At 38.7% G+C, this 18923-nt stretch overlaps 2 protein-coding genes across 3 annotated transcripts; one reads left to right on the forward strand and one right to left on the reverse strand.

Moving 5' to 3' along the window:
* Nucleotides 1–1477: 1477 nt before the first annotated feature.
* On the reverse strand, nt 1478–15549 carry vps33b (VPS33B late endosome and lysosome associated). Its single transcript, XM_017711604.2, has 24 exons — nt 15461–15549; nt 13781–13911; nt 13603–13683; nt 13433–13494; nt 13297–13346; nt 13119–13186; nt 12126–12171; nt 11946–12040; nt 11075–11179; nt 10894–10984; nt 10497–10574; nt 9485–9558; nt 9310–9396; nt 7341–7431; nt 7097–7171; nt 6904–6968; nt 6731–6785; nt 6520–6566; nt 4574–4706; nt 3646–3719; nt 3466–3567; nt 3282–3357; nt 1990–2112; nt 1478–1910 (listed from the first exon to the last, which is right to left on the reverse strand). The coding sequence occupies exons 2-24, from the start codon at nt 13874–13876 to the stop codon at nt 1831–1833; spliced, it is 1854 nt and encodes a 617-aa protein (XP_017567093.1). The 5' UTR covers nt 13877–13911; nt 15461–15549; the 3' UTR covers nt 1478–1830.
* hddc3 (HD domain containing 3) lies at nt 15523–17960 on the forward strand. 2 transcript variants are annotated; one of them, XM_017711605.2, is made up of 5 exons: nt 15523–15643; nt 16577–16690; nt 17108–17163; nt 17323–17563; nt 17659–17960. In XM_017711605.2, exons 2-5 carry the CDS (start codon nt 16579–16581, stop codon nt 17787–17789), a joined length of 540 nt encoding a protein of 179 aa, XP_017567094.1. In that variant the 5' UTR covers nt 15523–15643; nt 16577–16578; the 3' UTR covers nt 17790–17960. The 2 variants fall into 2 exon arrangements, with proteins under 2 accessions (XP_017567094.1, XP_017567095.1); XM_017711606.2 differs by lacking the exon at nt 15523–15643 and having other exon boundaries at nt 15650–16690.
* The last annotated feature ends 963 nt before the right edge of the window (nt 17961–18923 follow it).

An 18923-nucleotide genomic window follows, 5' to 3' on the forward strand; every position in this document is an offset into this window, starting at 1 on the left:
CCGTTTCTGTCTGATTCAAAACACGCGTCAAAATAAGCGCCTCGGATTCTGATTGGCCAGCGGGGCGCCGAACAGCGCATGCGCGAGGGTGTGTTCTGGAGCCGGGCTATTTCCATTAATGACGCAATAAACGGTCACTCGCCTCCGGCCCCAGAGGACCGACTGGTCAGAGATCAGGTCACTGGCCGAGCTCAGTCACTCCACATCAATGTAGTTCAGCCGTTCGCTGACCCGCTGAGCTCCTTTGCAGATTCACTTCTGTGTGTTCAAAGGGAATTCCATCGAATTTTCAAAAATTATGCAATTTTAATTATTAAGAGTGCTTCAATGTGTATTGGCTCACTGTAGATAAGCTTATGGCTTTTTTTTTTTTTTTTTTTTTTTTTGCCTGTCTTGTCTGGCAGATTTGCAAATGGCTTTCTTTACAGTGGTGGTGATAGGAGCCAAGGATTCCCTGCTGAAAAATAACCATTGGAACCATTAGAATTAAAATTAGGTGATTTTGCTCTCTAGTGGGAACTGGCTTATACAATATTAGAGGCCGCTATATTCTTGTAGGACACCTTTAGATCCCATCAGGAAACCATAAAATGCATCTGGACTCAGAACACCTGCTTAACCAATAGACTCCTTTACACTGTGATATCAACCCCCTGGGAAAACACAGAATACCATTAGTGACCACTGGACACCATCAGGAACAAACGGAAACTTTGAATGGCTTGTATGTTTTTTTTTTCATCAGGTATGAGAATGTAACCACTTTATCTAGTATTAAAACCAATGCACCTATATGTCTCTTCTAGGGTTTTATATGTGGTGTGTTAAAATAGTAGTAAATCTGGCAAAAAAAAGTTTTCTTCAGTTTGCCTTACAACGCCCTGCATACACCCCTCCTCCATTAATGTATTTAAAAAATACATTTTAGACCAAAACTATCTCTAGAATGGCACATTTCACATTAAAACACTCTCAATGACTTTATTTACATCTCAAAGATTTAATATGCAGAATATCATATCTTAGAAACCTAGTTACAGATGAAAGCTTTGGTAGTGCACCTGCTAATAAGGGCTGCAGTACACCATAGCTCTTTGGTAAAGGACAGTAGAAATATTGAGTAGAGAATGGGAGGCAGTGAAAATTCTTTCTGGGAAATGTAGCTGGAGAGTGAAAATAAAAGAGTAACTATTGTGACAGGGTGAGTTTCTCAGGACCTAAGGTTATTTACAGTGCCTAGTAACATTTTATAATGTAAAAGTGGGGATGTAATGTAATGGGGAGTGTCTATAATGTTTAAACAGATGGGTAAGGTCCTTGTGCTTCAGTTTGGATGTCAAATTTTCATCTGCATGTCCCTTTTCTACCTACCCAGGCTTGTGTTTAGACTTAGGCTATGAGCATATGAAATCTGGATTGTAATAGTAGGGGGTACACATTCTAACATCTGGTAAAATTCAGGCATCACAATCTTTCATACATTTAAAATGAAATAAATGTTTATTTTTTCACCGTTGAAATAGATATTCTGTTTATATATTACATTGCCCATCACGTTCAAAACAGACCACAACAACCATTTTCTACAAGGGTCTTTTGGCAACTGAGTGTCCCATCGCAGCAGCGAGTTTTCAGAACCATACGGTCTCCCAGAAGTATGCATTATTCACTGAAATGGCAATAGGTAGTGCTGTTGGTCAGTGATGGTTTTCATGTCCATTGTTGAGGAAAAAATCCTTCTGGAATGTCTCTCTCAGCTGCATCCTACAGGCAGGTCACACCCGAATCTCCCGCGACTCTGTCACCTTATTGACAGCAGGCACTGGAGATTCAAGCATGATTATCCAACAGAGCCTCCAGCAGGCGAGCACTGTTTGTGATGGCTGTGGTCAGCACAATGAATTTATACCCTTTGGTAAAGAAGAGTTACATTAGTTTCAATAAGTCAGAACTCTTTGATCCACTACTGCTCTACTGAATCATCCTTACCTTTCTCTCGACCCAAGAAACGCAGGGCAGAAATTTCAGAGTAAGTACATCCTCCCAGGAACATCACAAGAATAATCCTCTGAGGATCCGTCTTGATTCTTGCTTCAGTTCCATTGGTGCCTCCTACAACATAAAGGCAGTAAGGTAAGTAAGGTGAAATTGCAAGTAACTAAAGTAGGGCCTTGTTTAATTTTGCACTGGAGTGGTAGTCGTGTATTAGTGTGTGTTGTGCTGGTATGAGTGGATCAGACACAGCAGTGCTGCTGGAGTTTTAAACACTGTGTCCACTCACTGTCCACTCTATTCAATACTCCTACCTTGTCAGTCCACCTTGTAGAAGTAAAGTCAGAGACAGTAGCTCATCTGTTGCTACACAGTTTGTGTTGTTCATTCTCTAGTCCTTCATCAGTGGAAACAGGACGCTGCCCACAGGACACTGTTGGCTGGATATTTTTGGTAGGTGGACATTTCTCAGTCCAGCAGTGACACTGAGGTGCTTAAAACCTCCAGCAGTACTGCTGTGTCTGATCCACTCAGACCAGCACAATACACACGCTACCACCACACAAGTGTCACTGCAGCAACCCAAATATGATCCACCACCCAAATGATACCTGCTCTGCAGTGGTCCTGTGGGGGTCCTGACCAATAACAAACAGAGTAAAAGGGGGCTAACAAAGTATGCAGAGAAACAGATGGACTACAGTGCACCTATATAGTAAGTGGAGCTGATAAAATAAACAATAAGTAAAGAAACAAGGAGGTGTTCCTAAGAAAGTGTTCATTAGTGAGTGTATATGAGGGTCTAGAAAAGTTTTTTTGGGGCTATTTTGCCTTACAACATCCATTATGTATCTATCCTCCATGAATGTATTACTGAAATATTAGGTTTTTCCAGCAGTGGGTGCTTTTACTAAGCAAGTCGCATTAGTGCGCTTTACTTAAAGATAGGAAACATCCACAAACGCACACGGTTGGACTATCTTCCAAACAAGTTATTTTTTTATTAAGTTATTTAAAATGTGATTTGCATTAAATATTTAAAAGTGTAGCGCCTACATTATGATATAAAAAACATAACATAGGTTGTAGAAATTCTCAGCACACATAATCGAATTCAAAACAAATCACGGAGTGCCTGGAGTTTCCCACCCCTACTTGCTTATGTGGTTTCTGGCAGTGTGTGGCTAAACGGTGTCTCTACTTTTGCTCATTTTTAAAGCATAACTTGGAAACTGCTTGTGAGAGTCTCATCTCAAGGCGTAGATGAGGAGAGATGTGATGTTCAGGACCTGTTACTGCAAATTCATGTCCGTTCAACATGCGCGTGACCTCCTCAAGCCCTGTCCAGCCATCTCTCTCTAATACCTGCAAAGAGAAAATGTAAAGGACTTTTTAATGCAGTCTTGAAGTCTGAACAAAGTCAGCTGACTGTAAATAAACTTTCTCTGGGTGGGGGGGTTGGGGGGCACCAACCTGTTCAATCAGTTTGCAGCTCAAAGGGATATAAGCCCCACTGAAGATGTAGGCCATGTCTCGTGGGACACGGAGGTCATATTCCTCCCCTGATTTAGGTATCTGTGGGTGTGGAGGTTCACATAAGAGGAATGCGATATTTTAATGTGTTTGTTCATAAGCAAAGTAAGACAATCTTACCAGCACCAGCCTTTTACTCAGCGCTCGGAAATTGCTCTTCTTGGCCAAAGAGGAGAAAGCATCAGTCAGTTTTCCTGAAAAAAAGCATGACCGTATCAACTGCCTTCTTTCTGAACTGTCTCGTGCATATAATCCTAAAAATAAAGGATGCTGTTGTTGGCTTACAGGTATGGTTCTGGAAATCTGGAACCCCTTAAATTCCCACTGGTGGGCCCAAAGTTTAATTACACACTTCTATAACCGATGAATAGCTCTAACAGTTTGCAATGAAGTCACTGTAGTTACTGAATAACAATCCTTAGTATTATTACATTATTATTACATTACATTTAGCAGACGCTTTTATCCAAAGCGACTTACAAATAATGAGGTACATAAACATACCTAGTTATTACATAGTATGTAATAAGTCTAAGATTTTAAGGTGTTAAATGATAGAAAACTGATGGCGGTTGCTTAGGAAACCAAAAGTGGTTCCTCTCTGGCATTGCTCTGAAGTTGGCTTGTCACAATCACAAAATTTGAGCGTAATCAGAAAATATTATGTAATAATTGTTACCGGCCAACTTCAGAAAACCCTTTTTGGCACCATTGGAACTCATTCACCAACCATTCTTAAGAAGAAATTTCTCCTTACAACCCACTTACACGGTTTTCACAAAGACTCTATTTTGAGATATGTTCTTAGGTAAGAACAGAAACTTTGCACGCTGAACAGCACAAAGGTGTGAACAATTAAAGAACACGTCATGAATCTGATGCGGTTTTTTTCTTAGGACCTTTTCAAGAATAATGTTAAGAAAAAACTTAAGAAGATATTGGTGAACAAGGCCCAGTGTTTCTAGGAGTGATGGTGAATAAGATGTGTGTGCAAGAGTGAGAGAAATGCTGGCCTCAGTGATATCGTGCAAGTTTGCCTGTATCTTACCAGCAGTCTTATCATTGACCAGTTTGCCCACTTTGCTTTCCATGACTGTTAGTGTTTCGCCAGGCTGCTGCTCCACTAGCAGGCCAATTTGCTTCAGGTTGGCAAAGGTCAGCAGGTGCTCTATGCCATAACTCTGAAGACAAGAGGGTGAACCACAATGAAGTTAACTTGCAGCTATCGCACATCAAATATCAGATACTGAATTATCATGCATGTTGAGCTTGTGTACATACAGTATCTCACAAAAGTGAGTACACCCCTCACATTTCTGCAAATATTTTATTATATCTTTTCATGGGACGACACTATAGAAACGACACTTTGATATAACTTAGTCAGTGTGCAGCTTGTATAGCAGTTTAGATTTACTGTCCTCTGAAAAGAACTCAACACACAGCCATAAATGTCTAAACAGCTGGCAACACAAGTGAGTCCACCTCACAGTAAACAGTCCAAATTGTGCCCAATTGTGTCGTCATCCTTCCCTGGTGTCATGTGAGTCGTAGAGTGGAAGAGGATTCCAGTAGCAACCTGTGCAGCTCTGGTGAATTCCATGCACAAGAGGGTTAGAGCAGTGCTAGATAATAATAATGGTCACACAAAATATTGACACTTTGAGCACAATTTGGACATTTTCACTGTGAGGTGGACTCACTTGTGTTGCCAGCTGTTTAGGCATTAATGGCTGTGTGTTATTTTCAGAGGACAGTAAATCTAAACTGCGATACAAGCTGCACACTGACTACTTTAAGTTATATCCAAGTTTCATTTCTATAGTGTCGTCCCATTAAAAGATAGAATAAAATATTTGCAGAAATGTGAGGGGTGTACTCAGCTTTGTGAGACACTGCATGTGCTTTATCTACCCTGGTCTTTGGGTACATCTGTCTTATACATTTTAGTGCTCCCTTGCTCTGACACTTCCACTTCAACTCATAAAATGTTGTTATTTAGCAGCTAATGAGTTGGATCAGTTGGATCAGAGCAGAGAAAATACCAATAGACTCTTGTTGTCCAAAAAAAAAAAAAAAAAAATCGCCAACATGGTAACTTTTCAAGAGAGGGCAAAAACATTCTTTACCTTTAAGGCAAGTTAATGTAAGAGATTTCATTCCAAGCAATTTTGGACCATTTCTATTGGTCCAATCATCATTACATTTTCAAACAATGTAAAGGTCAGTAGCTGTGTTGTACAGAAAACAGAAAATTTAATAAGCAGTGAAATGCAGGACAGGGGTACCCCAGGACCACCTCAATGTGCTAGTTTCCTGCTCCCCTGTTGACGATAAGCCTAGAATAGGATTTTTAAATGGTAAAACACTTTTAGAACAGGTGTAGTCTAAGACAAGGAATCTGAAGTTGTGTGGCATATTACAGTCATGCCCACATTAGGAACTCAGGTCTAAGCAGATTTTCTCTGCGAGACAAATGAATGGCATTTTCGAATATCACCGCTATTACATCCTCTTACTCGATCCTCTGAACTACGAGGTTGTTGAAGAGCCGAAGTACGAATATTGCTATATGCGATCAAACATTGCTACGAACTCAACTGACATCAAGACTGGCAGCCTCTCAAAAACACCTCACACAGAGCAGCAGGCTCTGCCAAACTGCATCTCACATTTAAATACATTTAAAGTTTTGCTTTGAATCGACTTGATTCATAAGTGTAATGAATCAAATTCACCACGCTTTTCTTTCCAACAGTAAGTAAATTGAAAAGTAATTGTGTTTATGTAGTATATTTCATTTATGTGGAACCTATATGCACATTTAAATCGAGAAAACTCAAAGCAACATTTTTTCAGTGTAGCAGACTTTCATGCAACAGCGTTTCAGTGCAGAGGACAGTTAGCCTGTTCATGTCTCCGACTTGAAGACTTCAGAGGTCTATAATCCACGTCCAGAAAACCAGCCCAACATCTGCTCCAGCATTAACTGACCTGGAGGTACTGAGCCTTTAGGGACCGATAATCTTTGGGGAGAAGTCCTGTTGAAGAACATGAAATAGCACACAGACATGGTTTTGTGCATTTCTCATTAATCTCATCTCTCTCACCACCTCAGCCATAACAGTAACAACAAAATAAGAATACACATACGTTCATTTTCAGTAAAAAGCTTCAATACGAACTGAGGTTTTATAGGACTCACCATTTTCAGTGATCGACAACAGGCAAAGGAGTCTCAGACTGTCTATCATTGATATCTAATGAACGAAGCACAATATTTCTATTGATGAGATTATAGCTACACAATGAAGATCTGCATCGCTGTGTGCGAAGTAGATCAACAACTATTGTCTTGCTCTGTTTGTGTTGACGTACCTGTCTGTTAATGTGTTCTTCAATGAAGGAGATACACTCCCGAACTTCAAAACCTTCAAGCAAAGCTAATTACCCCACCCCCACAACATGTATGATTAATTCAGTAGCAAAATCCTGCAATCCTTACATAAATACCAACACGATTAAATAAAAATAATTTCATAATTATTTCAGAAGAAGCAACATTTCTTACAGTGTTCAGTCTTCAGCAATTCCTGAAAGTCCTGCTTTGTTTTCTTCTTCATTATGCATTCACTTGCACCAATATCTGATGTAACATGATTTATTAGTTAGAACACACACACACACTGCCTGTGCTTCAAAACACTAAAGATCCTACCAAAGCACTTCTCAGGATTCTATCCACCCAGATATCCACTAACAAAACCCTCAGAGAGGAACATCCAAATGACCACAATTAAGTCGATGTAACTTACGCAGACTGAGAAGACGGTGCTCCTGTTTCAGGCCTTTCAGTTCCTCCGAAACAAACGTCTTCATCTGCTGGATGTCCATCCCGCGCCGTTTCTATTGTAAGTGTGAGATGTGAGAAAAGGACAAAACCGACTACTGTTTTGTAAAAATGTAAAACAACAAGGTTCTCACTGGATTTAGGTTCCCACCAAACATGGCCCAAAAAAAGGACCCAAATCCTACATTTATCCCACACCACCACAAACCCCCCTCCAAATCCCACCCTCTAACCAAAAAACATCACAACTCACTAACATTTTTCAACCTATTTTTCCATTTATAATGAAAGGCTATTCTTGTTACTGTGCTTTTAAGACTGACATATGTAAATGTGCTCTGTTCTAGTTGGTTGCCATATGCCATCAGGCATAACATTATGATCTTGTTTCTGCACTCATTGTCCATTTTATCAGCTCCACTTACTGTATAGCTGCACTTTGTAGTTCTACAGTTACAGACTGTAGACCGTCTGTTTCTCTGATGCTTTGTTAGCCCCTTTTACCCTGTTCTTCAGTGGTCAGGACCTCCATAGACCCTCACAGAACAGGTACTATTTGGGTGGTGGATCATTCTCAGCACTGCAGTAACACTGACGTGGTGGTGGTGTGTTAGTGTGTGTTGCGCTGGTCTGAGTGGATCAGACACTGCAGTGCTGCTGGAGTTTTTGAACACCTCAGTGTCACCGCTGGACCAAAAATATCCAGTCAACAGCGTCCTGTGGGCAGCATCCTGTGACCACTGATGAAGGACTAGAGGATGACCAACACAAACTGTGCAGCAGCAGATGAGCTGTCGTCTCTGACTTTACATCTGCAAGGTGGACGAACAAGGTAGGAGTGTCTAATAGAGTGGACAGTGAGTGGACACAGTGTTTAAAAACTCAAGCAGCACTGCTGTGTCTGATCCACTCAGACCAGCGCAACACACACTAACACACCACTACCACGTCAGTGTTACTGCAGTGCTGAGAATGATCCACCACCCAAACAGTACCTTCTCTGTGAGGGTCCATGGGGGTCCTGACCACTGAAGAAAAGGGTAAAAGGGGGCTAACAAAGTATCAGAGAAACAGATGGACTACAGTCTGTAACTGTAGAACTACAAAGTGCACCTATACAGTAAGTGGAGCTGATAAAATGTACAATGAGTATAGAAACAAGGAGGTGGTGTTGATGTTGATGTTATGTCTGATCAGTGTATATTAGACTTTGTTCAAAAAGTGGCTGAAACACTCCATATAGCTTCAGCGTCAGTGGGCAGGGCTGTTTGCTGAATAGGTGGATGTGTGTAAATATGCTGGCCTCACTAAAACAGGCTTACACCAGGTTACACCTGGTCACTTCATGTATCTGAATTGTATCCTGATAAGATTTTAGCCACAGGCACTTACACCTGGAAGTCAAATCTATCTTCAGTTAGTTGGACTGAAATCCGACTGCTGTGTGGGATAGAAAAAGCAAATCTGCTCATTACGTAGCAACCAATTACCAACTGTTTATCTGTTCAGCCTCTTCGTCTGCAGTTTGTTTTGTCTGGTCTTCTACCATGTGCGTCCTCCATGATTATCTTCCTTGCAGTCACTGATCATGTGCCCGGTAACAAACTGCATGGGGAGGAGTTTTGGGTGTACTGGGAGTGTTTTGGTTGTCAAAAGTGTCTTGGAGAGACACCTCCTGAAGCACTCGGAGTGATCAGATTTGTATGCATTTTAAACGCATCCTGGGAGCGTTTACACTTGCATTTTTATGCGGCTTGGTCTTATCTGATTTAATCCTGATACTCTAGATGGTGTAAATGGGGTCTTAGTTTCCATATATGAACTGTATGGAATGGGGAGTGAATGGTACGCTTTTAACACTTTAATGTTTACATACTACATCAAACTCCTTAATGCTTTTTCATGACATGGGTACCTTAAAATTCTCAACTTACATCATATGCTGTTTGAAGGTTTCGAGCCTTCTGACTCAAAAAGCCAAACACGTTGGAAAAGTGCTCATTCCTGATTTCATTGAACACCTGAGGAAACAAAACAATCACTTAACACAGTCACAAATAAGCAAAGTTACAGCAACTGTATCTCTGCTTTAACTTCGCTATAATGTACCTTATCTTGAGAGTTAACCATCACTTTTAAACTCTTATCAGAGGAGGTGACTTCAGGTCCAAACTCCACACTACCTGTTAAAAAAAGTCACGACTCAAATGTGAAGTTGGTATATTTTTCTCTGTCACTGTACAAGTAGAATAATGCTCACAAATGGGAAATTCTCATAGTTGGTGGCATCATAGGACATAAGTAAACTTGTTTTTGTTACTATTATTGATAAAAATTACTGTTAAAAGTAAAGGCATAAAAGTACAATACAATATAAAAATGTAAAATAAGCTTGTCTTTAGAAATGTAACATTTTTCACAGATGCATAGTTGTACGCAACGGTTTGACTAGCCCCCTGTCGATTTACGCATTTTGTTGTTTTTCTAATTGAAAATAAGTTAATACATCCTCTACATGAAATAGACTTAAATATGGCATTTTTCTGCAAATGTTCTGCATAGTTTTTATTTATTTGCTGAGTTTAGCATGTTGTAAAAAACAAAAATTATAATCTGCCATAACTTTTGCACAGGCCACGTTTATGTTTTTTCCCCCAATATGTTCAATTCAGCAAATAAAGAGCAAGTGTGCTTTAAATATGCAGAAGTGTGCTCTCTGAAGAAGATGACTTAATTTAACTTATTAAAAAAGTAATTTCACTGGGATGCTCAAAATTTTGCATAAGATTGTAAAAGTTCTCACTGGCTTACAAAGGTCTCTCCTCATTTCTGGAACCCACTGGCTGCATCTTATAAGAGTGAAGTGGGTGTGGAGGAGGAGGAGGAGGGGCTTATGCTGTGGACACGCCCACTCCTAAATGACAGGACATTTTTACTGAAGTGCAGTTTAAGGTGTTTATGTTGTTAGATGGTGACTCTGTTAAGGAACTTTTATTTTTCGCCAAACAACCCAGTGTATGATATAATTCGAGCGCTGTAGAATTATGACAGTTTTAACACATAAAATACTGAGAATCAAACTAAATACTGCCCACAGATTTGAAAGTATATCATCACGTACCACATTTAATCCTGAAAATGTCATCCACCAGTCCCTCATAGACGACCTGAGAGCACAGCGGAGTGACAAAGTCCACATCTGTAAATGTAAAAACGGAGCACTAAATTCGACTGGACATCACGTCCTACACACCACTGCTGTCATGCAAAAACCTTGTATTTCCATTTTTCATTTTCCAATTAATTTTTTCATAGTTTGAAAACTACTTACCCTTTGGATTGTATTAAAATGATATGACAAACAGACCAATCGAAAATGACTAACTTCAAGTTAGGCTACTATTTTGTTCCATCAGCAACAACATATATAAAAACAGGACACACTGCAACTACATTACATTGAATAAATATTAGAGAGAAAAAAAAAGTAAAACAAAATTTTTAAATGTGACTTTGACCTCTATCAATGAGGAAAACGTTTCCAATCTCAGGCTGCCGTGCTTTTTGCTCTCCGTCCTCCACTTGATCCCTCCATGACTCATACACCATCTGCAGCAACAACAGGGATCATTTCTTAAATTTACACAAACCAAAAATAAAAATCAGATTTTGGATATTCTTTTGGCCTCATAATCTCACCTTGGCACATCGTCCAATCCCATACACCTTTGAGAAGGGCCCGTATAAGGAGTATACCAGACGTAATGCACTTCCAGCTGTGGTCACCCAGCGCTGATCTCCCTCCTGATGGTTTTACAGTTGTTCATCCAGGCAAATAATCAAAGGAAACACATAGTAAAGAAAACAATAAGAAAAAACAAGAATAAAAATTCCAACAAAAACACGGTGTCAAGGAAAAAGATCACTAATATGAAAATGTACTTGTTTGTTGACAAATTTTGTGCACTTGATGTATTATGTATACATTGATTAGCATTTATATTTACTTTGTCTTTTATATATATTTACCTTTCCTACAGTTTTATGTAAAGGTCTGGAGTTTTATGCAAAGCCCTGGAGAAATGCTTCTTAGATTTAAGGGAGGGCAATATGGCAAAACTACATCACAACATATGAGGATGTTTTCATGATATGTACCACAATGTTTGTTTTTTCTGAAGTTTGCTGGCAAATTGGGATACAGTGCACCAGCAAAACATTAGTGTCACATCATTTCAAAAATTCTGCCTACAATGATTTTTATTCAGTGTTTCACATACTGCACTAAATCCATTCAAACAAAGCTAATTATGCTCTTCTTGTAATCAATCAAGCAGCTGGTCCGTGTTCTTTAAGTATTGACAATCTACAATATGCTCAGAAAATATTATATCAGCATATTATAATGTAATTTATCACAATAAAATGCCATCAAATTCCCTGTCCTGAACAATATTCAACAAAACTAAGCTAGCACTAAACCTCCCAGTGGGAAGCTTTAAACTACAAATGAAACGGTTTGATCAGCTACTACATTTTCACTTGAATGGGCACATCAGTGAAATATTACCAGAAAATTATCTCTGAAGAATTCAGGCAGTTCTAGGCTTATGATGTCATCATCAAGTGGAAGGAGATAGAAAGCCCACTCATCAGTTGTCACATCTGCCGAAAAGGTCAAGCAGTGTCCATTAAGGTTCCTGTGAGTTCAATATCTCTGAGGTTTTATGTGAAAATTTAAAGCACCTACCACCGTAGACTCCCTGCTCCTCCAAAACGGTTTCACATGCATAGAACTGCAAGGAATGCCAAACAAGACATATTAGGCAAGAAATGTTCATTCAAATTTATAGTTTTATGTTCAATTGCATGGATACACTGTCCAAACGTTTGTAGAAACCCTTCTAATTAGTGACTTAAGCAACTTTAGGGTGCACCCACTGTTACAGACAAACAGCTTATATAATCTCCATAGAAAAGCATTGATTAGTAAAATGGGACACTCTTGAAAGGCCAAACATGAGTCTAAGACCACCATTCTCAATGGTAAAGCTAGAGAGCTGTAAAGCCCCCTTGCATTGGGCTGTGGAGCACAGGAACTAGGTTCTCTGGAGTGATGGAGCTCCAGTACCTTTGCGGTGAGTTGGAGTGATCTAGAACTGATAATCCAACATCAGTACCAAACCTCACTTTTGTGGCTGAATGCAATCAAATCCACACAGCAATGTTCAACATCTAATGTAAAGTCTTGCCTGAAGAACAGAGGCTGTTACTGCAGCAAAGGGGGACAAACGTTCTATTAATACCCTTCATTTCAGAAGAAACGCTGGAGGAGCAGGTGTCTGCAAACTTTTAGACATACAGTGTACATTGACATTTGTCCAAATAATTGCAGGAACGTTGAAATAACATTTTTAGCCAATTCAATGAACAACCAATACACTGTGTTGTATGAAAAGGTCATATATCTGAAGCAGTATAGGAGGAATATGAGAAGGAAAACATTCTTAACCTCCCTTCATGTGAAAAAACACACTTTACAGGAACAATTGCTTTTTGAATTTCTTTTGTCCACATGTCATGAAAAATGATGTGTGGCAAAATTACTTATCAATAAAAGCAATATTGTAAATGCTGTTATAAGGGTTTCGTATGAAAGGGACAATATCAGTATTTTGTACAAATGCTGACTAAATGCATTCTAATACTTTATAACCAAGCAATCTAATCAATAATAGCTTACCTTCTGAGGGGTGAATATGATCTTATATCTTCTGAATCTTCCAGACGCCTTGTCCGAGTTAACTATATCTGCAAACATTGGCAAAATGTACATTGCTGTATTGTATTGTTGATGTTCTTTGACAGATGTCGCCTTATTCTGACCTCAGATTATGCGCTATTTGGAATGTAGAGCTAACCTGCAATCCACTTCACAGTCTGTATTCGAGGACGTATCAAGAAGCACAGCCTAAAAAAAGGAAGTATATAATGAAGCAGAGCAGGTTTGTTGAAAACGCCATACACTTTAAAACGTGGTGGCAATAACATACTTACTGATCTGAAGTACTGACAATAGGTTTGAGCTCAACTTTGTACAGTTTGTCCACTTCATGTTGCTATATAAAACATAAAGACCATGCTGAATGTTTTCATAGATCACGTAATGCGATATAATAAGAAATAACACTACCAAAATGCTTAAATCCACTTTAAAGTACTCCTACCTTGAGTGTGGTCACATTAGCTATTCGGTCCAGAAGGCTCATCAAATCTGCATCAATAAACAAGTCCTTCTTTCCTGGCAGCTAAGAGGACAAAATATAAACAAAACAAACTTTTTACAACACCTGATAACCTACAGAGTACCAGCTTGTGGCAATTAGGGTATAGAGAATGTCATACTTGTTCCAGCAGGTAGATGAGCTGGTCTCTGGCCAGTCTTTTAAGGAGGGAGAAGTCTGGAAGTTCAGGAGCATCTCTCCTGCCAGTGTGTGCCATGTGGGACTCTGCAGAGCAGCACCACAGCTGTGCTTCTGTTTATATACAAAAAGAAAAACACTATTAACTTTGAGATGAGTTGAGCCAATGTGGATGGCACTGTTACAGCTTAACTGTTTGCACTGTACTTTATTCTTCACACTCAGAGGTAGTAACTAGTTGCATTTACTCAGATATATGTACTCGAGAAAAAACTGATACATTCAAACGTGCCTGGGTATTTTCAAATGATAACTTCTACTCTAATTTACTTCTACTCTTGTCCAGGTTACGGGCATTGCTACAGATCCACTGTCACTGTGCATGTGCATACGTATTATTAAATATATAAATGTATACTTTTATTTGTTTGTCATCTCTCTCCCCACTACAGAAATGTTAACTCCAGTCCTGTACATTTGTCCCTGCACACATGCATTTTTATGCGTATTATGTAGTATTCATTCTGTAACAACACATATTCTTATTAGTCTAGTATTTTTTTTAGTATATTGACGTGTATATAATTATCTGTACATTGTTGTACTGCTATAGAGAGAAATTGCCTAAACCTCAAAAGCTTTTCAATGTTTAGATCTCCTTGACATATTCTACATATGACAAATAAAAAACGTCGACTTTGATTTCAGGAGCATTTGTGAGACAAGGAATCTATTTTACTCATGTAGATTTTAGTATTTAACATTTAGTTACTAATCCCTTTATAACTAATTCCTTTTTTGTTGGCTGATATCACCTGTGCTATTTTGCGACTGACCACTCATCTGATTTTTAAGGTTTATCATGTTAGTCTCTTTGGAGTTCTTCAAAAAGACAAAACATTAGTTCCAACGCTTAAAAAAGACTGGACATACTGAGAAGTTTCATTTTGTACCAGTAGTTTTTAGGAAAAAGTACTTTAGATTTCACTTGTTTCATTAGTTAACAGAAGAAAGAACATTTTTACCTGAGTATGGATTTGGGTTACTCTTAAGTTGTAGTTTTAAATGGAAGACATTTCAACGTAGTTGGGTCTGAGCAGGCGTCGCAAAAAACTACAACTCCCATGACGTATTGCGAGGCTAGCTGTCAACACAACAGCCAGAGAACAGAGAGCAGATAGTATAATGCTCTGCTCTTCTGTAGAAAACAGCATTATACAGGCAGCACACGCAGCACAGTAAGCGTATATATGCAGGCTGTATCTGTAGCATGTGAGGATTAATTTTTCGCCAGTTTGACAGCAGGCTAATGCCAAGACCCCCGAGCTACACTAACGCTACGGTTTTCATGCTAAAAAAAATATTATAATCTCTCACAGCATTCTGAGCAGTGGTCTTTACTTCAAGGTACATTAAAAACGAACGAAACCTAAAACCAAACATTATTTCATGAAACTACATCTAAAGAAACCACTAACCGCTCAACACAAGCTAGACGGATTTCAGACACTGGATAATTTATGAACACACAGCAATTTGGCAGAGCATCAATCTGAGAAACCTTATATGTATGTTATTATAACCCAACCCATCTAGCCCTGAACACACATCGGACTGAAATGATAAAATTATGAACATTTATTCAACCAGATGCAAACCTCACCTCTTCGCCCGCTGCGCTTACGGAAGAAACGGCAATCAGAAGTATGCGTTTCTCCACGGAGCCGTTACAGGAGCGCACACCACAGAGGACGAACGGTGACGCCAGTCCGAGTAAAACTGTCAAATTTATGTCAAAAATAAAGATTTATTTAACTTAGTATATGAATATAACTCCTGTACAAAGGTAAGTGATTAAAGGAAAGTCTAAGTACGATACAACAGCGCTTATTATCGTCTTTTTTGAGAGGTTTGGTCGTTATAAGCCACCCGTTTAACGTTTGACTGCTGCTGTAGTGAAACCCTTCAAGCGTCTCCATGTGTGTGTTCGCTGTTATCTAGTGCTGAACTTCTCGTGTTTTCACTGGTTTTCTTCTCAGTATTATTATCACGGGATATTGAGTGTGACAGTATGACCCAAGCTGGGTCTAAAAGCCCAACACTGCACTAATGAATGGACACTATTGGTAGTGTACTATTTCTTTTGGCCTAGTGTTTATTGTGGTTGTGTGTATTTTGGGACTGTAGGTCTGTAAACTGCTGTTTCCTGATTTATCTTTTTTTTATCCAATAAAAGAAACGCAGGCAGCTCTCTCTGGTGGGACTGTGGCTAAAAGAGACGGGGGTCCTGCTATGGGGAGCTCTTATTTTAGCAAAGGAATTGATTTATGCAGGGATGCACAGCAATATCAAACACACATTGGCATTGGCAAAGATATACATAAGCACTGGCTAGATGTTTAGACATTTGCTGTAAGTTATACGCCTCCACAGATGAATGTTTTTCTGTAAGACTAATCCAGGTGGATCCTTACGCAAATTCTGTCTATTGTAGATGCTCGTCGGTATTGGCATCAACAGACATTAACATCAGCCCACACATCCCATATCAGTGCAGATTTATTACGCAATCCAGTGAAAACTTGTGATATGTAGATATCCAATCTTTTTCAGCAGTAGTATTATGCTTCACAGTTAGGCTCATGGATAGCTAAACATCATATAGTACAGCATCTAAACTGAATAGCTTAATAAAAAAAGGTTACAGTGGGTTTTGTTACAGTTTTTGTTACAACATGATTTATCAGCATTAATGTTATTGAGTGTCCCTTGCATTTAGCGATGAGTTCAGATGCAGTGATCCTGTTAGAGACCATAAACTTTGCTGCAGAAAAACATCGAACCCAACGTCGGAAAGACCCAGAGGCAACTCCATACATCAACCACCCCATAGGTAACTTACATGGTCCCTAAAGGAACTTTTCAGGTTATCCCAAAATATCCGAAATGTTACATTTCCTTTGTTCTCTGAGTTTTTTTCCATCAAATGTTCCATAATAGATTAAACCATAGGGCTAAATGTGTTTTTATCAGTCTTTTAGTCTAGTATTCAGTCTTTTGACCACCTTGAGTTACTGAACGAAATGATAGCGAATGCCAATTACGTCAAAAAAAATAAAATATTGAATGGATGCTACTCATGGGTGCTAATCCAAAGAATAACTACACGTCACTTTTAATCAGAACAAATTTTGAGGCATTTGTTTTACATCATACTTCTATTAGTTGTTGGATGGAAAATAATATTCACTTTATCATGATATTAAGTTTTAATAAGTTTCAATATTTTAATATGGTTCACTTTTCACAGGGGTGGCAAGGATCTTGAGTCATGAAGGTGGAATTACAAATATTGAGGTTTTACAGGTGAGTCAAACATTTCAAATTAATTTAGTCCTTATAAATGCATTCTAACAGTTAAAAGATAACTAACTGACCTAAATATAAATAACAAATACATTAGATACTGTTGTGTTAATAGCACATGTCAAAGGACGGCTAAGAGCTCCGTCTTCTGTTATTCAGGCAGCGTTGCTTCACGACACTGTAGAAGACACAGACACATCTGTTGAAGAGTTAGAGGCTGTGTTTGGCAGCACTGTGTCCAGGATTGTTCAGGAAGTGACCGATGACAAAGCACTGCCTAAACAAGAAAGAAAACGCCTGCAAGTGGAGCACGCGCCTCACTGCAGCCACCAAGCCAAACTGGTCAAACTGGCTGACAAGCTGTATAATTTACGAGACCTTAATCGCTGCACGCCCACAGGTACGTTATGATCTTTGGCCATTGAGAATTGTGTGATAATGTCCAGCCAGCAACCTGAATTTATGGCTTGAACTGTTGCCTTTGTGTGCTGACAGGTTGGTCTGCAGAACGTGTTCAGGAATACTTTATATGGGCAGCTCAAGTAGTAAAAGGACTTCGTGGAACCAACTCTGCACTCGAGGAAAAGCTACAGCTGCTCTTCAGTGAGAGAGGCGTGGAGATGTAATGCTAATAAAGGACTACCTCACATAGTGCCGTCTTAGACTGCTGTAGACAGTCATGGATTGTTTTCTCGTTATGATAAAAAACGTTCTGTTTTCCTTCATCCCAAAATGTTTGAGACCAAGCACTTTCATCGCTGCACTGTTCTGATTAATAAAGATGACAAATGATTGTAGTAGTGGATGATTTACAAGAACAAGAATAACTTTTTTTTTTTTTGCTATGTTGTCCACATACAGGTCAACTACAGGAAAAAAGTCATTCATAAATAATATATAATAAAATAATAAATAATAATAACAAAGCACTGCATTATATGGGTCATTATATTTAGTCAGACTGTAATTTGATACAAATACGTACATTTTGGATTTTCACAATTATGTAACTTGTGCACTTTTCAGAAAGAACTAAATATTTTGTAATTATATATATATGTATATATTTAATATATATATATATATATATATATATATATATATACACAAACTGACAGTTGAGACTGTTAAGGGTACAAAGATGGTTCTTTAGTAAAGAAAATGGTTATATTGTAGAGCCACGAACACTCAAAGAACCCTTTGTATCATTGTTCTTTACATCACAAATCTTCATTATTGGTAAAATTGTTGTATATGGTTGTATATTGAACATTATACAACATAAATATGGTTCTCATGATTTCAAGCATGTTACAGTAGAAGAACCCTTTTGGGTGTCCTTTTCAAAAAGGTTTTATATAGAACACTGAAGATACCAAGAATACGTTGATCATGCAAAGGGTTTTCTGAGTATTCATGGTTCTATATAGAACCGTTTTCTGTAGGGAAGAACACGTGTTAATAGAGTGCAGTGGATACCCAGGACAGCAGGGTTAAGAAGCGGATTTAGAAATTGATCAGTTTAATCTACTGAGTCTTCTGCACAGAGATGAGACAGTGTTGCAGCTCTTTTTTAAAAGGGCCCATAACCTACATTCTTATGTGTTTTACTGTTTTTCTCTGACATCCATTCATCACGTTTGTGTGGTTTTATGTAGGAAAAGATATTCTTCATTTATTTTCACATGACTGCCTTCCAACCAAGCACTGCTGATTGTATTATACTAGGCTTCCTAAGTTGAGCTTTGGAAGTGGTTAAA

The sequence above is a fragment of the Pygocentrus nattereri genome, chromosome 25, assembly GCF_015220715.1.
Source record: "Pygocentrus nattereri isolate fPygNat1 chromosome 25, fPygNat1.pri, whole genome shotgun sequence".
In the NCBI taxonomy this organism is placed as follows: Eukaryota; Metazoa; Chordata; class Actinopteri; order Characiformes; family Serrasalmidae; genus Pygocentrus; species Pygocentrus nattereri.